At 35.4% G+C, this 18,802-nt stretch overlaps 1 protein-coding gene across 11 annotated transcripts in view; it reads right to left on the bottom strand.

The window, feature by feature from the left end:
- Positions 1-1,701: 1,701 nt before the first annotated feature.
- The window catches only part of IQCB1 (IQ motif containing B1), a 65,061-nt gene continuing 47,960 nt past the window's right edge, over positions 1,702-18,802 (bottom strand). For all 11 annotated transcript variants that reach the window (XM_058731221.1, XM_058731219.1, XM_058731225.1 and 8 more), the window contains 3 exons: positions 14,445-14,576; positions 4,064-4,220; positions 1,702-2,987 (listed from right to left, as the gene is read on the bottom strand). In XM_058731221.1, the coding sequence (XP_058587204.1) occupies positions 2,758-2,987; positions 4,064-4,220; positions 14,445-14,576 (519 nt within the window). In that variant the 3' untranslated portion in view covers positions 1,702-2,757. The remainder of the gene's footprint in view (positions 2,988-4,063; positions 4,221-14,444; positions 14,577-18,802) is intronic.

The following is an 18,802-nucleotide window of genomic DNA, read 5'->3' as shown; positions in this document are numbered from 1 at the left end:
TTGGATTGTCTTTGACATAATTTGAAACTGACCTAAATGGACATGGATATTCCTAAAAAGAAAAACGTAATAGGGAATGGCTTTTCTACAGACTTTGTTAACTACAGAATTTTCCGTTTCTAGGCATTCTCTACATGCATAATGATCTAATATTAACAACTGTGTTTCTCATATTTGTATTAAACCCTCTTCAGTACTTTATATTCTATAGAAGACGAACTCTCACAGGGTAAGCAAGTCATCCAACAAAATTAAATTGTGACATCTAAATTGATGATTGGTAAAATCACTTTCTCACATGTATTAGATTTTTTTTTCACTGAGTAATGCAGAATTGTTTGGTTATATCAATATACTAAACACAACAGCATTATAAATCAGAATAAGAATTTAAAATATAAGAATTAGATTGCAGTGGGGTTGACTCAGAGTAGTCAGGGCTTTAGCTGGGTTTGGTTTTCCTTTTTATCTTCAATGCACCATGGACTTCAAATTATTTTTTTGCTGCTGTTACCTGCTTACAGTGGGGTCTAGGAAGCTTGAAGGTTTTTCAGTGTTCCAGCTCCACCCTCCACTTTCAGCTGTCCCTTTTGCCTTTACCACAGAGGAGGTTTCTCTCCATGCCAGTAATAAAGTGCCATTGCTTATTACTTGGTGCTAGGCTAGTTGCTGGGACATTGGGTATTGTGTTGTCCTGATCTAGCCTAAGTCTTAGGCCAGGTCTCTTCTCCTGTGATTGGAGGTAGGGCTTTCTCGGGGTTCCTATCCTTCTATTCCTTGGCAGTCATTAGCTTTGGCAGGCAGTTTTCTAGCCGCCCCCCCCCCCCCCCCCCAGCATTAGGAGACATCTGCCTTGTATTATGTAGGATTTCTGGGGCTAAGATGATTTCCTCCCTCAGGAGAGGGATTTTGTTTCTGTCCCTCCCTCAGCAATACTGTATCTGTACCAGTATCTGGAGCTAGTGTTTCCTATCCTGCCTCCAGAGACAGTTTTTATTTCTATTTCTTTCTTACATGTAGTAGGATTTTCTCTGAGCCTTGCTACCCCTGCTCTAGCAGCCTAAAGCTTTTAAGAAAAGGGTTTGGGAAAGCAGGCAGGGATTTGGGCATGGCACTCAGCAGCAGCCTATCACATGTTTGCCTGCATCACAAAAGGTATCTCTTCAGGCCTGCTGCCCTGCTCCCAACCTTGCCTGTTTTTAGATGGAAGGTCTAAATTCTCCCGTCTGAGGCTCCTAGATATTCTAAACTGACATGCTACCCCATACTTGGTCTTTAAGAATTTGTAAAAATTTTAGTTTTCTTCTTATCCAGCTACCTTTGTCTCCTGTGCTCTGCTAAAGATGAAATAGCTCATTTCACAGATATTGAGTCACATCTCTATTGTCTTGAGGCCTCAACTATCAGATAGGCTCAAGAAAAATTATTTTTGTAGATTATCTTGCATTTTTAACAGGGGAGCAACATTTTCACCTAGCTTTCTACATTCTAAGTGAAATCAGAACTTTCAACTGATTATTACAGATTAATTATGTACATTTCTTTCCCAATTATGAATAAAAATTACATTAGGATAGTGACTAGAATTTTACTAAACTTAATGTTGGAGGAACGGACATTATACTATTTGGTCTTCCTATCCAGAAATAATGGTATTTTCACTCATTTATACAAAAAGTATCATATAGGTTCCTTATGATATTGAGTCCATGATTTGTTAAATGTTTTTAATTTAAATTCTATATTGTTACAAACACAAACAGAAGTAGCTTCTGGTACTAAAACACAATCAAAGATAAATAGGAAAATTAGAAAGTATCAGGTTGCAACCAAATAACTCTATAGGTACCTAGGATCATAACACAAAGTAAGTATTATATTTAGCTGAGATTTATAGGAGATAAGACAAAGGGAAACAGTAAGTTATAGAATTCTCACAGTTTAACAGAACAAATGCATTTATCTGAAGGAATTTTTTTTGTGCTGAATCCTAGGATTAAAAATTTATTTTTAACGTTTACTTCTTTTTGAGACTGACAGAGCGTGAGTGGCAGAGGGGCAGAGAGAGAGGGAGACACAGAATATGAAGCAGGCTCCAGGCTCTGAGTTGTCAGCACAGAGCCTGACATGGGGCTCAAACTCGCAAGCCATGAGATCATGACCTGAGCCCAAGTCAGATGCTCAACCGACTGAGCTACCCAGGCACACTTCTTAGGATTTTTTTAAAATGCAGTTCTTTTAGAAATAACAAGATAGAAAATGAGTTCAAGCACTGTTTGGTAGAAAATAGTGCAGTGCCCTTCAAATGACCATTTCTTTTCCTCATCTTAATAAATTAGGCCAAGAACATACTTTTTATATTCGTAGAAACACATGCATTCTAAACAATAAATGTGAAAAGTTGAAGTAATCCTGACAAGTTTTTGAGAATTGTTGAAAATATTTATTTAGAAAACATCTTTAGTAGGAAAACAGCAAAAACAAAAGAACTACCACATTTCATCTAAGCAATAGAATGCCATGCTGAGGTTAGTTCCACAATAAAAGCCATCCTAATTTGTGTGTGGCGTGGGTAATGTGGAAAAAAAAAAAAGAGAACTGAGATAGAGGTAGAAGGTAACTCCTTGCTTACTGCCTGAAAATCTTATCTGGAGAGGAATTTCGGGAAATGAGTTAGGATAGCTCTAGTCTACTAGTATGCCAGAGGCAGAACCAATACAATCTCCTGAAATAAGTGTCATTTCTTTGGGTAGCTCCCTAAGGGGGTTTGGTTCCACCAATGAATAAAGTTCCTAATTCTACACTGAGCTCATCCTTTGGGACATCAATCTCATCTCCTTCTTCTTCCCCAAGATTCTTCCACCAGGGTGCCTGTAAATGCTTCAGAGCGGTAAGATGGGCCTGCTTGGCCTTGGCTGCCACAGGCCTGGATCTACTTAGGAAGAGCTCAGGTTCCTTCCCTTCTGTTTCCTTCAGACTTGGTGCCTCTGTAGTAAACAGAAAATAAACAGGTGAGTAGAAGAGTTATGTATCAAACAAGTAGGAATTTGGAAACTATAGAGTTGGAACTCTGCTATAGTAGGCAAGGGATAGGGTTCCAATTCTGAATCTATTATCATTGCTAGCTATAGATGGCATATGACTATTCATAAGTTGAAGCTGTGGCTGGCAGCAACTACCCATCCCCCATACTGTGTAAAAGAAAAGAATTTAAAAAGATGTAGGTTTTTTTAGATGGTTTAAAGAACATGAATTTTTAAAATATAGCAGAACCTCATCCTATATATGAGAGGCTCAGTTCCAGCCACCTATCTATTGAAAAATACAAAATTCACAAGTAATGGCACTAAACAGAAGACCCTGGTCCTTTCTGCTCCATACACACTAAAAGTGTTTCATAGGTGGACTGAAATGTAGGATGAGATCTCTCCCTAAATGTATCTATGGTTGTAAGAAGCAGATGAATTAACTTTTGTGAAAACACTTCATTAAAAATTGTAAAATGCGGGCCCCTGGGTGTCTCAGTCGGTTAAGTGTCTGACTTTGGCTCAGGTCAGGATCTAGCAGTTCATGAGTTCGAGCCCCGCGTCAGGTTCTGTGATGACAGCTCAGAGCCTGGAGACTGCTTTGGATTCTGTGTCTCCCTCTCTCTCTGCCCCTCCCCTGCTCACACTCTGTCTCTCTCTCAAAAATAAACGTTAAAAAAAATTATAAAATGGCACTGTAACTACTGTCATCTACTTCTGAAATATTATCAAAAGCTTTTGAGACGACATAATGAAATTTGGCTAGTAGGGCTTAGCATCTTTATAATTAATAACTTTTGTCTAAGTTGATATCTATGAATGATAGCAAGGCTTAGAGAAATAGCCAAAAAGGAGGTTATGAGATCTGCATTATTTGAAAAGATCATGTGCTGGCATGTTCTGGATCTAGAAATTTCTGAGGACAAGAAATAGGCTAATAAACCATTAAATGGTATTTTCCTTCTGAAGATTTTCAATGTCACAAAATCTTGCATAGGTTGTTCATTTTTAGGATACCAAAATAAACAAGCACATACTCATTAATTGTTCAATGTTGGTGTTGATCTGAGCCATCAGAGCCTCCCTGTGCTGCTGGGCTCTCTCTTCTAGGACCCTGCCCATAAGGTAGTGTTGCAGTTGTTCTTGAGCTTGGGAATGGAGCTCTCTGCTAGTCACATCTGACATCTGAGAGCTCTGGGAAAAAAGAAGCGAAAAAATTACCACAGGAGACATATGTTTCACCCAACCACTTAGCAGAGGTTCCAGAATGCTTAGCTATCTCAGCCTATCAAATGAATCTCATGATTGATTTCTACCTTGTACTCTTGTTCAAGCATTAAGTAGGTTTTTAAAAGCAGCTTTATGAAAATTCAGAGGATAGTTTCTTTCTGGTATATTCCCATACCTCACTTCCTCACATACTGTAGAATTTTGGGAGAAGAGGAAAGATTAAGAGCCCTTAGTGAAAACTACAAATGGTTCGGTAAAGATACTGGCCTGGAAGAGGAATAACAAGCCCAACCCCTGTTCCAGATCCCACCTGACAGGCTTTTTATCTCACTCCCACTCCCAAACTTATCTAAACCATAATGTTATAACTGCTTCTGGTTTCACAAAACAAGGGAAAAAAAATCAGCTAAAGGACCATATTCCTTTGGCTACACAGCTACTTTAAAGAGAACTTAATTAGTTTGGACAAGAATAAGAAAATCTTAACTCTGAAGCTGATAAAGCTTCTGACACCACAGCTTGCTCAAATATTCCAGTTCCTGGATCTGGGATACAGTCCCACTCCGTCTAACACTTTACTTTTCAGCCACAGAATCTTAAACAGGAGCACGAGAGTATGGCTAAAGTAATACTTGTTTTTTAAATGAGAGCATGCATCAACATCATACAAAATGCATTAAAAGAGAGAGAGAGAGAGATCAAAGACCTAAATATAAGAGAGAAAACTATAAAACTCTCAGAATAAAAGGGGAAAATCATGACATTAGGTTTGGCCATTTCTTGAATATGACACTGAAGACACAGACACAACAAAAGACAGACAAGTTGAACCTCCATCAAAATTAAAAATTTCTGTGCATCAAAGGATGCTATGAACTGAGCTGAGAGACAGAATACGAAATTTGTGTTTAATGGGTATAATTTCAGTTTTGCAAAATGAAAAACATTTTGAAGGTGAATGGTGGTGATAGTTGCACAACAATGTAAATGTATTTAATCCCACTGAGCTGTACACTTAAAAATGATTAAAATGGTAATTTTAGGTTTGGTATTTTTATGTTCTATATATTTTACAATTAAAAGAAATAAATTAAAAAATAGAACTATGAGGACACACCAAACCTACTGATTCAGAATTACTTGCTGTGTATGTGTGGCTTGGGTATGTTATTTTATAAAGGGATTACTCTGATTAACACTGCTAAAGCAATATAGTCTTCTTTATAGACCTTAGGAACCAATGATCTATTTGTTGGGAAAAAGGTTTTCTTTTCTTTTCTTTTGCATTTAGGTTAATTTTTTTTTTTTAACCATACAGCTTTATTGAGGTAAAAGTGACATACAATCAACTACAATTATCAAAAGTGTACAATTTGGTAAGGTTTTTAAAAATTTTTTTTAAGTTTATTTATTTATTTTGAGAGACAGAGACAGCACAAATGGGAGAGGGGAAGAGAGAAGGAGAGAGAGAATCCCAAGCAGGCTCTGTGCTACGAGCGCAGAGCCAATGCGGGGCTCAAACCCACAACACCATGAGACTATGACCTGAGCTGAAACCAAGAGTTGGATGCTCAACAGGCTGAGCCACCCAAGTGCCCCAAATTTGGTAAGCTTTGACCTATGTATACATCTGTGAAAAACATTACCACAGTCAGGATAATGAACATCCATCACCACCAGAAGTGTCATTGCCTTTTTGTAATCCTTCATTCCATACTCTCCCATCCCCAAGTAACCACTGACTTAACTTTGTTACTCTAGAGATTACATTTTTAAAGTTTATATAAATGGGGTAATTCAATGTATATTGTCTGGCTTCTTTCACATAGCATAATTATTTTGAGATTCATCTATGTTGCTGTGTGTATCTATAATTCATTCCTTTATACTGTGGACTGGTATTCCATTGTATGGATATAGAGCAACTTGTTTATCTGTTGATGGATCCTTGGGTTATTTCTAGTTTTGGGCTATGTGCATTCATTTACAAATGCTTGTATGGATATATTTCCTTTCCACTTGGATAAATACTTAAGAGTGGGATCACTGAATCATATGATGGATATACGTTTAACTTTTTAAGAAACTGCCAAACTGTTTCCAAAGGGGTTGCACTATTTTGCATTCCCATCAGCAGTGTATGAGAGAGACACAGTTCCTCCACATGTATGCCAACCTTTGACATAGTCAACTTTTAAAATTCTAGACATTTTAACAGTTGTATAAAGATCTTATTATGGTTTAAATTTGTATTTCCTTTATTGACTGATGTCAATATTTCATGTATTTGCCACAATTTCTTTGGGTGAAGTGTCTGTTCAAATCTTTTGCCTGTTTAAAAAAATTGCTTTGCTTTGCTTTGCTTTGTTTTCTTATTGTTGAGTTTACACTCTGGATACAAGTCCTTTACCAGATACATACTTGGCAAAGATATTTTCCCAATATTTGCTTTTTTAAAAAAAATTCTATTATGGTGTCTTTCGAAGAACAGAAGTTAAAAATTTTGATGAAAACCAATTTATCAATTTTTCTTTTGTAGATTATGCTATTGTTGTTGTATTTAAGAAATTACTGCCCAACCAAAAGTATGGCTTTTCTCTAATGTTTTCTTCTAGAAGTTTTATATAATTTTAGATTTTGCATTTAAGTCTATGATCCATTTTAAGTTTTATATATGATACAGTATATGGATCCAAGTTCATGTTTTTTACATATGGATATCCAATTGTTCCAGTTTCTCTACACATTAACTGTGCACCTCTGTCAGTAATCAGGTGGCCATATATGTGGGCTTATTTTTGGACTTGATTTTGGTTCCACTGATTTACTTTTTTAAAATCTTTATATCAGTACCACAGTTTTGGCTACTACAGCTCTATAGTTCATGAAATCAGGTAGTGTTAAACCTCCAACTTTGTTCTTTTTTGTAGTTATTTTAGCTTTTCTAGGTCCTTTGCATTTCCATATGAATTTTAGAATCAGCTTGTCAATTTCTACAAAAAAAAGCCTGCTGGGATTTTGATTGTACTGAATGACATTGTCTTGTTCCTGATTTCAGGAAAGAAGCATCCAGTCTTTCATCATTGTCAGCTGTAGATATTCTTCATCAGATAGAGGAAGTTTCTTTCTATTCCTACTTTGCAGAAATTTTTTTTGCATGTATTTATATGATGACAATTGTTTTTCCTGGTCTGTTAATATGGTGAATTACTTTAATTGATTTTCAAAGGTTAAATTAACCCCGAATCCCTGAGATAATCCCAGGATGTATTAACCTTTCAATAGATTGTTGAATTCAACTTCTTATCATTTTGTTTAGAATTTTTTCATGTATGCATGAAAAATATTGTTCTGAAGTTCTTTGCTTGTAATGTCTCTGGTTATGGTGTCAGAGTAATGCTGGTCTTATAAAATGAGCTGAGATTGCCTCCCCTTCAGTTTGGTAGAAGATTTTATATAGAATTTGCACTATTTCCTCCTTAAATTCACCAGTAAAACCAATCTTTCCCTCAAGTTTTTCCTGAGGAAAGTTTTTAACTACAATTTGTTACCTATATATATAGATACAGGGGCTATTCATTTTATCTCTTTCTTCTTGGGTAAGCTTCGTAATTCTTATCTTTAAAGGAATTTATTTCATGAGATTAATCAAATTTATTGACATATGAGGTTGTTCATAATACTCCCTTATTATCCTTTAATATCTGTAGTATCTACAACGAAGTCACCTTTCTTATCCCTGACAGTGGTAATCTGTATCTCCTCTTTTTCCTGACTAGTCTGCCTACAAGTTTATCAATTTTATTGATCCTCTCAAATAACTGGCTTTTTATTAAATTTTTTCTATTGTCTTTGTTTTCTATTTTATTGATTTCTCTCAAATGTTTATTATTTCTTTTTCTATTTACTTTGGGTTTAACTTGTCCTTTTACTAGTTACTTAATATGTAAGGTGAGGTCTTTGATTTGAACCTTCTTTTAATATAGATGGTCAGCAATATAAATTTCCCTCCAAATACTGGTTTAGAATCCACAACTTTTATTTATTTATTTATTTATTTATTTATTTATTTATTTATTTAGTTAGTTAGTTAGTTAATTAGTTAGTTTCAATTTAAATTCAAGCTAGTTAACATACAGAGTAGTCCTAGTCAGAAGTAGAACCCAGTGATTCATCTCTTACATATAACACCCAGTGCTCATCCCAAAAAGGTCCCTCCTTAATGCTCATCACCCATTTAACTCATCCCTCCACCCACCTGCCCTCCAGCAGCCCTCAGTTTGTTCTCTGTATTTAAGAGTCTCTTATGGTTTGCCTCCCTGTTTTTTAATCTTATTTTTCCTTCCCTTCTCCTATGATCATCTGTTGAGTTTCTCAAATTCCATGTATAAGTGAAATCATATTATCTCTGTCTTTCTCTGACTTATTTCACATAGCATAATGCCCTCTAGTTTTACCCACATTGTTGCAAATGGCAAGATTTCATTCTTTTTCATCACTGAGTAGTATTCCATTGTGTGTATGTGTGTATATCTATATATATATACACACACATTTTCCTTATCCATTCATCAGCAAGTTCTGAAATATGCTTCCATTCAGTTTGAAATATTTTTTAATTTCCCTTTTTACTTCTTCTTTGATCCTTTGGTTATTCAGACATGTGTTGTTTAGTTTCCAAATATTTGGAGATGATATATCTAGAGATCTTTCTGTTCTTAAATTTCAAACAATTTCATTGTGGTCAGAGAACATACTTTGTATGACTTCAGTCTTTTTCAATTTACTGACTTGTTTTATGCCACTGAACATGGTCTATCTTGGTAAATATTCTGTGTGTACAGGAGAAAAATGTGTATTCTGCTGTCATTCCATGGAGGGTTCTAAAAATGTCAACCATATACTCTGGTTTCTCTTCAGATCGTGTAAATCTTTCGCCTTTTAAAAATGTCAACCAGATCAAGTTGTCTGATAGTGTCATTCAAGTCTACTATATTCTTGTTGCTTTTTTGTCTATTTATCCTGTAAGTTGTTTAGAAATGGGTATTGAAATCTCTATATTGTGGCTTTCTCTACTTTTCATCATAGTTCTATCAGTTTTTGATTCATGTATTTTATTGTGGCTAAATGTATCTATATAATTTATCATGTTAACCACTTTTTAAGTGTATAGTTCAGTGACATTAAATACATTCACATTGTTGTGCAACCATCACCAGGGTCCATCTCTAGAACTTCTTCATCTTTCCAAACTGAAATTCCATACCATTTAAACACTACCTCCCCATTCTCCCACCCCCCACTCCTGGACACCACCATTCATTCTATTTCCCATCTCTATTCTAGGTACTTCATTTAAGTAGAATCATACAACATTCGTTCTTTTCTGTTTGTCTTATTTCACTTAGCATAATGCCTCAAAGTTCATCTATGTTGTCTCCATATAGTTTCAAGTTCTGTTATTAGGTGCATAAACATTTAGATTCTTATGTCCTTTTGATTAATTGACCCTTTTATTATTATGAAATTGCCTTCTTTACTTCTGGTAATAATCTAGTAATAGTGCTCTGACATCTACTTTGATATTTATATAGTCATTCTAGATTTCTTTCACTAGTGTTTGCACATTTTGTTCTTTTTATTTTTTCATACTTAAAGTGTGTTTCTTGTAGTTAACATATAATCAAGTCATACTTGTTCATTTAATCTGACAATCTCTGCTTATTAATTGGGGGTATTCATACCATTTAAATTTATTATAATTATTGATATGGTTATGTTTGAGTCTATCATTTTATTATTTTTCATTTTCCCATTACTTTCTTTTATTTTTCCTCTTTTTCTGCTTTCTTTTTGATTAATCGACTATAATTGTTTCATCTCCTTTATAGGCTTATTAGCTATAACTCTTTTGTTCTTTAACTTTATTGGTAGCTTTAGGATTCAGAGTATACATCTTTAATTATCAATCCACTCACTTCACATATAGTATAAAAACTTTTCAATAGTATACATCTATTTCTCTCCTGGTTTTTATACTATTGTTGCAAAGCATTATATTTTTACATATGTTACAAACACCATTAAACATTGCTATTACTTTTGTTTCAAATAATCAACTGCCTATTTTTGAAAACGAAGTTCAACTGAAACACAACTACAAGTATTTGTTTATATATTATCTAAGACTGCTTTAATCTACAGCTGCAGAGATGCATAATGATGATAAAGGGTATATGGTCTACAAAACTGGAAATATTTAATCTGTAGTATGTATTACAGAACATTTGATGACATTTTGGTTTAAAAAAAAATCAATTATGGGGTGCCTGGGTGGCTCAGTCGGTTGAGCATCCCACTTCTCACAGTTTGTGGGTTCGAACCCCGCATTAGGTTCTGTGCTGACAGCTCAGAGCCTGCAGCCTGTTTCAGATTCTGTGTCTCCCTCTCTCTCTGCCCCTCCCTCACTCATGCTCTGTCTCTCTGTCTCTCAAAAATAAATAAACATTAAAAATTTTTTTAAATCAATTATATTTTATAAATATTTAAATGATGAGTTAAAAGTCATATATTTACCCATGTAGTTACCATTTCCAGTGCTTCTTAATTTCTTTATGTAGAGTTGGACTTCTTGTGGTACCATTTTTAAGAGAAATCGTAAATCCTTTACAACTTGAAGGCTGTAACATTTCTGGTAGTGTGAGTATGCTGGTGACAAAGTACTTTATCACTTGTATGTCTGAAAAAGTTATTTTGTCTTTGTTTTTAAAATAATTTTTCATAGTAAAGAATTCTACATTGACAGCTTTTTTTTTCAATTACTTTAAAGTTATCTTCTTACTTGCATTGTTCCTGCTGAGAAATATGTCCTCTGTTTTCATATGTTTTTGTTTTCTGTTTTTAAGATTTTTACTTTATTACTGATTCGAGGAATCCCATTATAATATGCCTTGGCATAGGTTTTGTTGTTTTTTTTTCCCCATGTGCCTGTGCCTTCATTGGACTTGGGGGTAAATTTATAATTTGAAAAGTTTTTGGCCATTATGTTTTCTATCTTTCTTTCCTATCTTCTTCAGAAACTCCCAATTATTCATTTAATAGGCCACATGAAGACTCACAGCTCACTAATGTTCTTTTCAATTAAAAAATTTTTTTTTCTTTTTTGACTCATTTTGCATAGTATATACTACTATGCCTTCAACTGTATTAATCTTATTCATCCATGTCTCATCTGCTATTAATGATCTAGTGCATTTTTCATATCACACATTGAAATTTTTACCTCTAGAAGTTTGATTTGGGTATATTTTATATCTTCCACATCTCCACTTAAAATTTGAACATATGGAATACAGTTATAATAATAACTTTTAATGTCCTTCTCTGCTAATTCTAACATCTGTGTAATCTCTAGAGTGGTTTAAATGTCCTCCTCATTATGGGTCATGTTTTCCTGCCTCTATATATGCTTATTAATCTTTGAATGCAAGACATTGTAACTTTTACCTTGTTGAGTGCTAGTTATTTTGGTATTTCTAAAAATCTTGAGGCTTTTTCTGAGATGTGGTTAAATTACATAAAATTTTTTTGGTATTTTTGGCTCTTGCTTTTATGATTTGTTTGGCAGAATGCATCAGTATATACTATTTACTTTCTACTACTAAGACAAGACCTTCCTTCTTACCGAGGCCCTGTGGATTAAGTTTTTCTAGTCTATTTGATGGGAACATGCACTATGGACCTGTGTTGAGTACCAGGCACTGTTCTCTTTTATCTTTTTTTTTTTTTTTAATTTTTTTTTCAACGTTTTTAATTTATTTTTGGGACAGAGAGAGACAGAGCATGAACGGGGGAGGGGCAGAGAGAGAGGGAGACACAGAATCGGAAACAGGCTCCAGGCTCCGAGCCATCAGCCCAGAGCCTGACGCGGGGCTCGAACTCACGGACCGCGAGATCGTGACCTGGCTGAAGTCGGACGCTTAACCGACTGCGCCACCCAGGCGCCCCCTCTTTTATCTTTTAAGATGACTGTTTCCTTGGCCTTGGGTAGTTTCCTTATATACATGTACTAATCAGAATTCTGAAATATACTCAAGGGAACATTCTCCAGATATCTGGGGTTCTCTTTGTATCTCCTTTTACTCTGGTACTCTGTCCTATGAAATCTAGCTACCTTGTTCTCCTCAGACTCTCAGTTTCATCTCCTCAGCATGGGATTCCAAAGAGCTCCTCCTTTGTTCCTCCTCCTTATGCTGTGACCTAGAAACTTTCTCAGGGTAATAAGCTAGGGTCATCATATGGCTCACTCTGGTCCCTCTCAGGAATTACTAATTTTTATTGTTTGATGTCCATGGTCTTGGAAACTATTGTTTCATGTATTTCATCATGTATTTCATCTCTACCCCCACCCCCCGCTCGGTTGTTTCAGACAGGAAGTAAATCCAGTCCCTTTTACCCCATCTTCCCTCTCAGGAATTACTAACCTTCACTGTCTGATGCCCACTGGCTTGAAAACCATTGTTTCACGTATTTTATCTACCCCCCCACCCCAGTTGTTTCGGGCAGTAAGTAAATTCTGTCCCTGTTCCTAAATCTTGGATAGAAGCAGAAGTCAGAACTTCTTTCTATTGTTTACCTCTATGTGGTAACCACAGAGGGCCTGAAATACAAGGGCAGGCTTGTCATCTTTTTTTTCACAGGCCTACATTAGTTTGTGAATTCTTAAATTCAGATTAGTAGGCAGGAAAAGTAGGAGTCCTTACTTATGCCTCCTCAACTGAGCCTTGCTGTCGAATTCTGCTTTTACCAATGTTCTGTTCCAGTGGTAATCTATCAGATACATGCTCAGCTATAACATGTTAGTCCTCTAATTCCTATTTATAATGGTCTTTCTGTTTTTTTAGATTTTGTTTCTTTTTGTTTTCTTTTGCATAAGGCTCTTTAGTTTTGGGAGCTCTGGAAGAATGAAAGGGTAAATGATAGGACTACCTAACATTATTCTTAACCTCTAACATTAGTCACCCAAAACCTTCAGATTTTAGAAAGAGGGAGAAAGTGTGTGTATGTGGGGAGGAGGGGGTAGAGAGGAGGGAGAAACAGAACCCAGAGACAAACAATGGAAGCACAAGAAAACGGATGTGAAAAGTACGTAAGTGGTACCTTCATGAGTGGTTATTAGTTTGAGTGAGGGCAATAAGCATTCTGATTGGCTGAAATGTATAATCTCCCAACTTTCCTCATAAAATTAGTGAAGTGTGGAAGTATGGGAGAAACATCAAGAAAAGAGAAAGTGAGTGTGATTGGCAGAAGTATAGGTCATTAAAATTAATGACAGGGTGGTGAATCACTCTAAAAGCAGAAAGGAAAATGATCTTCAAAAACATAGGAGTATAAGGTCAAGAACTCAGAAGGGAGAAGCAAATAACACCTGATATGTAGTACTGTGGTTACAGAAAGTAAAAGATATGGACATTTCTATTGGGAGAAAGGTGTTAGCAGTATTACAGTAATAAAATCATAAGAGGCAAACAGCCAACTGTTTTATAATATTGGCTCCTGGGGGCGCCTGGGTGGCGCAGTCGGTTAAGCGTCCGACTTCAGCCAGGTCACGATCTCACGGTCTGTGAGTTCGAGCCCCGCGTCAGGCTCTGGGCTGATGGCTCAGAGCCTGGAGCCTGCTTCCGATTCTGTGTCTCCCTCTCTCTCTGTCCCTCCCCCGTTCATGCTCTGTCTCTCTCTGTCCCAAAAATAAATAAACGTTGAAAAAAAAAAAAAAATTAAAAAAAAAAAATATTGGCTCCTGGAGTTTCATTAATAGCAGATGTCAGTTTCCACATGTATGTGTTATGTGTTTGGGTATATATGTTAACAACGGATATTTACTGACTGGAAGCTATATATACTCTTTGTGGAAGCTTCAACATAGTTTTATGCACTATTGCAAAAAAAAAGCAATGACCATGTTTTGCTGATACACTATGCAAGATGACTGAATTGAAGCAGTCTCCTTCCTTATTGACTATACGATGGCACATGTAATTATAAGACTCCTTAACTCTATGGTAAAGCCACTGTATTACCTTTTACCAATAAAAAATGCACAAACACATATAATACACTACTTTGTTGGTGAATATCATGCACTGGCAAAAAATAACACTGATTATCAATGCACAGAAGTCTGCATACCGGATGTCTTTGGAGATAGTCATCCACTTGTTGCTTTAGTTTAACTCTGCGTGCATCAGTGAGGTCTTGAAGTCCTTGCCAAGGAACAAACAGTTTCTTTTTCTTACGACACTTTGCTAGGAATTTAAGAGTCTGGGGCAAAAAAAGAGTTGTAATTTTTCATTCCTAACTAATAGAACTATTTTCTTCTACAACATACGGCAGCAAACATATTACAAGTTATTAACTCTGAGTGTGTATGAGGAGAGGGATGGGATTGTGATGGGAGTGAGGGAGGACAATGATTTTTTAATGATATTTTCTTGGAGTGTTTTAATCTTTTACAAGGATATATTCATGTATTATTTGTATACAAAGCAACAAAGAGGAAAAAATAGGAAATGAGTTCTCATCTTAATTCTAGTCCCTTATAAACTGTATGATTTGAGACATCGTATAGTAAGCAATCAGGAGGAAAAAACTGGAAGTAAGCTCTTGTCTCAATACTTGTCCCTTATAAACTGTGTATGATTTGGGGCAAGTCACTTGATCTCTACAGAAAGGGCTCTAGGTCTATAGAAAAGAAACCCTAATTCTACTTAGACTACAAGAATGTGAGGATCAAAGGGATAGTATGTATGAAAAAGCTTGGTAAATGAGGAAATACTATAAAATTATAAAGTATGGGGCTACTGACAAAAATACTTTCTTAATTTTCTTTCTCATGTCCTTCAGAAAGAATTCCTAGTAAAACAAGAAGTCTTAAAACAGGCAAGATTTGGAAACAAATTTGAAATTATTCTGGCCAATTTTTTTCACTCTTCTCCCCTCCTTGTAGTTTTTATTTCATCAAAGTTACATATTCACATTGGCTTAAGGAAAAGGTTGGCAAATTATGGCCCACAGACCAAAGCCAGCCTGCTGTGTCTTTTTGTATGGCTTAAAAGTTAAAAATGGTTTGTACTTTTATATGTTTAAAAAGAATATACTGACTTGTGAAAATTATATGAAATTCAAAATTCATTGTCTACAAATAACATATTATTGATGTTTCATGCTTGCTTATGTATTGTTTTCAGCTTCCTTTGTACTATAACTATAGAGCTGAACAGTTGCAAGACTGCATGGCTCACAAAGTATAAAATATTTTACTATTCAGTGCTTTCCAGAAAAAAAAATCATTGATATAATTCTACTGTTTAATGTGACAGTTTTATAAGAATTATTATTAAAAAAAAACAACTACAGCTCTCTGCCCCCGCCCTCAAAGACAACTTTAACTCTTCCAGCTTCTTCTTTTGATGTTTATCTTCATCTAGTTTTCTGCAATTTTTCAAGTATGGGTATTATCTATCGACCTTCTTCTATAGCAGATAAGGATTTAGCTTAGCTCTCTTTCATTGCTTGGCCTCCCACATATTTTCCACATCCCCAAACATCCAATATTATTGTAAATTTAGTTAAATCAATGTGCAGTGCTTACATAATTATAACTACAAAAAGGTCATTCAATTTTGAGCCATATAGCATATGATTACTTTTCCTTTCTTGCACATTTTTTATCTTCTGTAGAATTATAAATAAGTGTGTTGTTTTCCAATGATTACTTTTCTATGTACTTATCCCTGATCATGCATCTAAACTCTGTCCTAATGCTTACTTAATACATTAAAATATATCAGGCATTCTATCAAATTTGTTTTCTGGGATATACATTTTCCGGAGCTTTCTGACCTGCTCAAAACTGGATTGACTGTTCTCTATGCCTGATGCATGTCATCCTGAGATCTCCTTTCACCATCATCTTAGCGACTCCTTTTCATCTTTCCTTTGCACATTACTATATTCCACATTGTCTTTTTTCTTGTTTTAGAGACTTTGTGATACGTGAAAATTCTTTAGTTTACCCTTATCTTTAACTGATGGTGCGGATGACGTAGAATTCTAGTAGGAAATCCTTTTCCCTCCAAAATGTAACAGCCTTACTCCAATATATTTTAGCTTCCAATGTTGCTACTGAGAAGTATGTGTGTCCCCAGCGTAGTTCACAGTAATGTAAAATAAATGTGGGTGTATTTCTGTCCTTGTTTTAGACATTTAGTTAGCCCTTTTAATCTAAAACTAATGACACTGAGTTCTGGAAAATATCGAATTATTTGATTTCCTCTCCTCAGGTTTTTTTCTGTTCTTTGTTTCAAATGTTTGAATATTTGACTTCCTGGACTGGTTTTCTTTTCTTTTTGCCCTGCTCTCTGGATTTCCTAATTTTTCCCCCTAGTCCTTTTATTATGTCTTTCATTTTTTCTTCTGCCAATTTTTCTTCTATTTGTTCCCCTTTATATAGCATCCTGGTTTTGTTTCATGCATTATCTTCTCTTAGCTCTGAGGAATTACCAGATTTTTAAAAAGTCTTCTTATTCCTGCAATGTCTCTATTTCCACCAAGTAGTATTATTGTTTGTTTTGGCTTCAGCTTTCCTCAGATATTCAGTGACACTTTGAGCTGATATTTAAGAGTGAAAACTAAGAAGTTGTTAGAAATTCTGGGCTGGTGGGTAGGCCTTATCTACTGTGTACTTTAATATAAAACTACTGAACTGGGCTGTTTCTTTGTGGAGTACCCCATCGTGAGCATACTTGTAACTCTTCTCAGATTTCCCGAAAAAAATATTCTCAATCTACTGTTTGCAAGAGATAAGCCTGGCTGATGGCACACAGGGACCTGGGGGGGTGGTGAAGAGAGCTGGAAGTATTCTCACTCACTATATAAAATTTCCCTAATATCTCTGTTTTTAGTATGTTACTGGAGCCTTCAACTGTGCTTGCATCCTCCTGTTAAGAGACCCTCTCCCTTGTATTGTTCCCTTTACTTGATTCTTCTTCCTTGCTTCTCCTTCTCTCTCTCTTCTACCTCCTGCTATTAGCTGGGAACATCAGAGTAAAGGTACCAGAACAGAGGAACTTCTGTCCCTAGATCAAAAAAGCCCGCCTTAACCTTTTATTTCTTCATTCTTTGCCACTTGAGGACTCTCTGAAATTGTTATTTATCTTCCAGTTTTTATTTATTTTCTCAACTGCTAAGGGTTTCTCTAAGTGTTTTTGTGGTCAGTGTGTGATGGATTTGTATAATAGTGCAAAGTACTTTTCTGCTATAATTAAGTAGCAAGCACTACTATCATTCTGGCTCTAGAGACCAGACACCATCAACCATCACCTTCCTTCTAAGTTTCTTAAGAGATGAGAAAGCAAGAGAAGAAAATCATGGAGCTATTAAAAGGGAAAATGCAGCTAACTCTTCAAACTTAATTTCAACACTATACCACTACAAAGAACTCCCACTTATTATCTGGGTTAAAAATGTGTAATTTGAAATCAGCAAGTTTACATAGGGTTTTTTCAATTTCTAATTACATGAGAAACAATGCCTCTCCTTTTGCAAAAAAATAAGGAAGGGAGAAAGGCAAAACATAGTTCTGGCCTTTTCCTGCCAAAAACACTAAAAAGCAGTTCCTCCCAAAGGACAAGTTCAAGGAAATGATATTCCTACTACTTTCAGTGAAACTAATTAATTATTCCTTTTTTTTCTTACTAAGATCAATAGTAGTGCTAATAAAAATATAATGGAAGTCACATATGTAATTTTAAACTTTCTAGTAGCCATATAAAAAAAGTAAAAGGAACAGTCAAAATTAATATTTTGCAAATACTGAGCTATATAAACATACTATATATAACTCAATATATGTAAAAGATATTGGCACTTCAACATATATTCAATATAAAAATTATTAATGAAGTATTTTACACTCTCATACTAAGTCTTCAAAATGTGGTATTTTACACTTATGACACATTCCAATTTTGACTAGCTGCATGTCAAGTACTCAGTACTCACATGTAGTTAGTGGGTACTGTATTGGACATAGTCTATACACAGGTCTTTAGTACGTCTTAAAAAAGGATGCTTTGAAATGTAGTAAAATATGTTGTTTACTGACCACTGATTGCCTTATCCTAATTTTCTCTACTACTTTCATTTCCCTCTCTGTACTTCATAATTTGTTTCTCTTTTCCCTCTTTGAAAGGAATTCTCTTCCTATCTCTCCTATTTTTGGCTAGCTTTGCTTTGACTTCACCATTATTTCTAGTAGTGAGCTGCAAAGAATAAAACATGACCTTGACCCATCCCTTTTTGTCTTACAATGGAGACCTGTATTCCTTCTTTTGGGTGGGAGAGACATCAGGCAGATATGACTAATCTTTTTCCTTTTATGCCAAAAAAAAATTGTGAAAGCCAAAATGACTTTGCCTTCATAGCTGTCAGATATCCTCCTCTATAATGACCTCTGTGCTGCTTTCTTTAAGGAACGGTGGACAAAC

The sequence above is a fragment of the Neofelis nebulosa genome, chromosome 5 (assembly GCF_028018385.1).
Source record: "Neofelis nebulosa isolate mNeoNeb1 chromosome 5, mNeoNeb1.pri, whole genome shotgun sequence".
Classification (NCBI taxonomy): domain Eukaryota; kingdom Metazoa; phylum Chordata; class Mammalia; order Carnivora; family Felidae; genus Neofelis; species Neofelis nebulosa.
The sequence above is the reverse complement of the archived record's forward strand: the minus strand, read 5'-3'. Positions and strand labels throughout refer to the sequence as shown.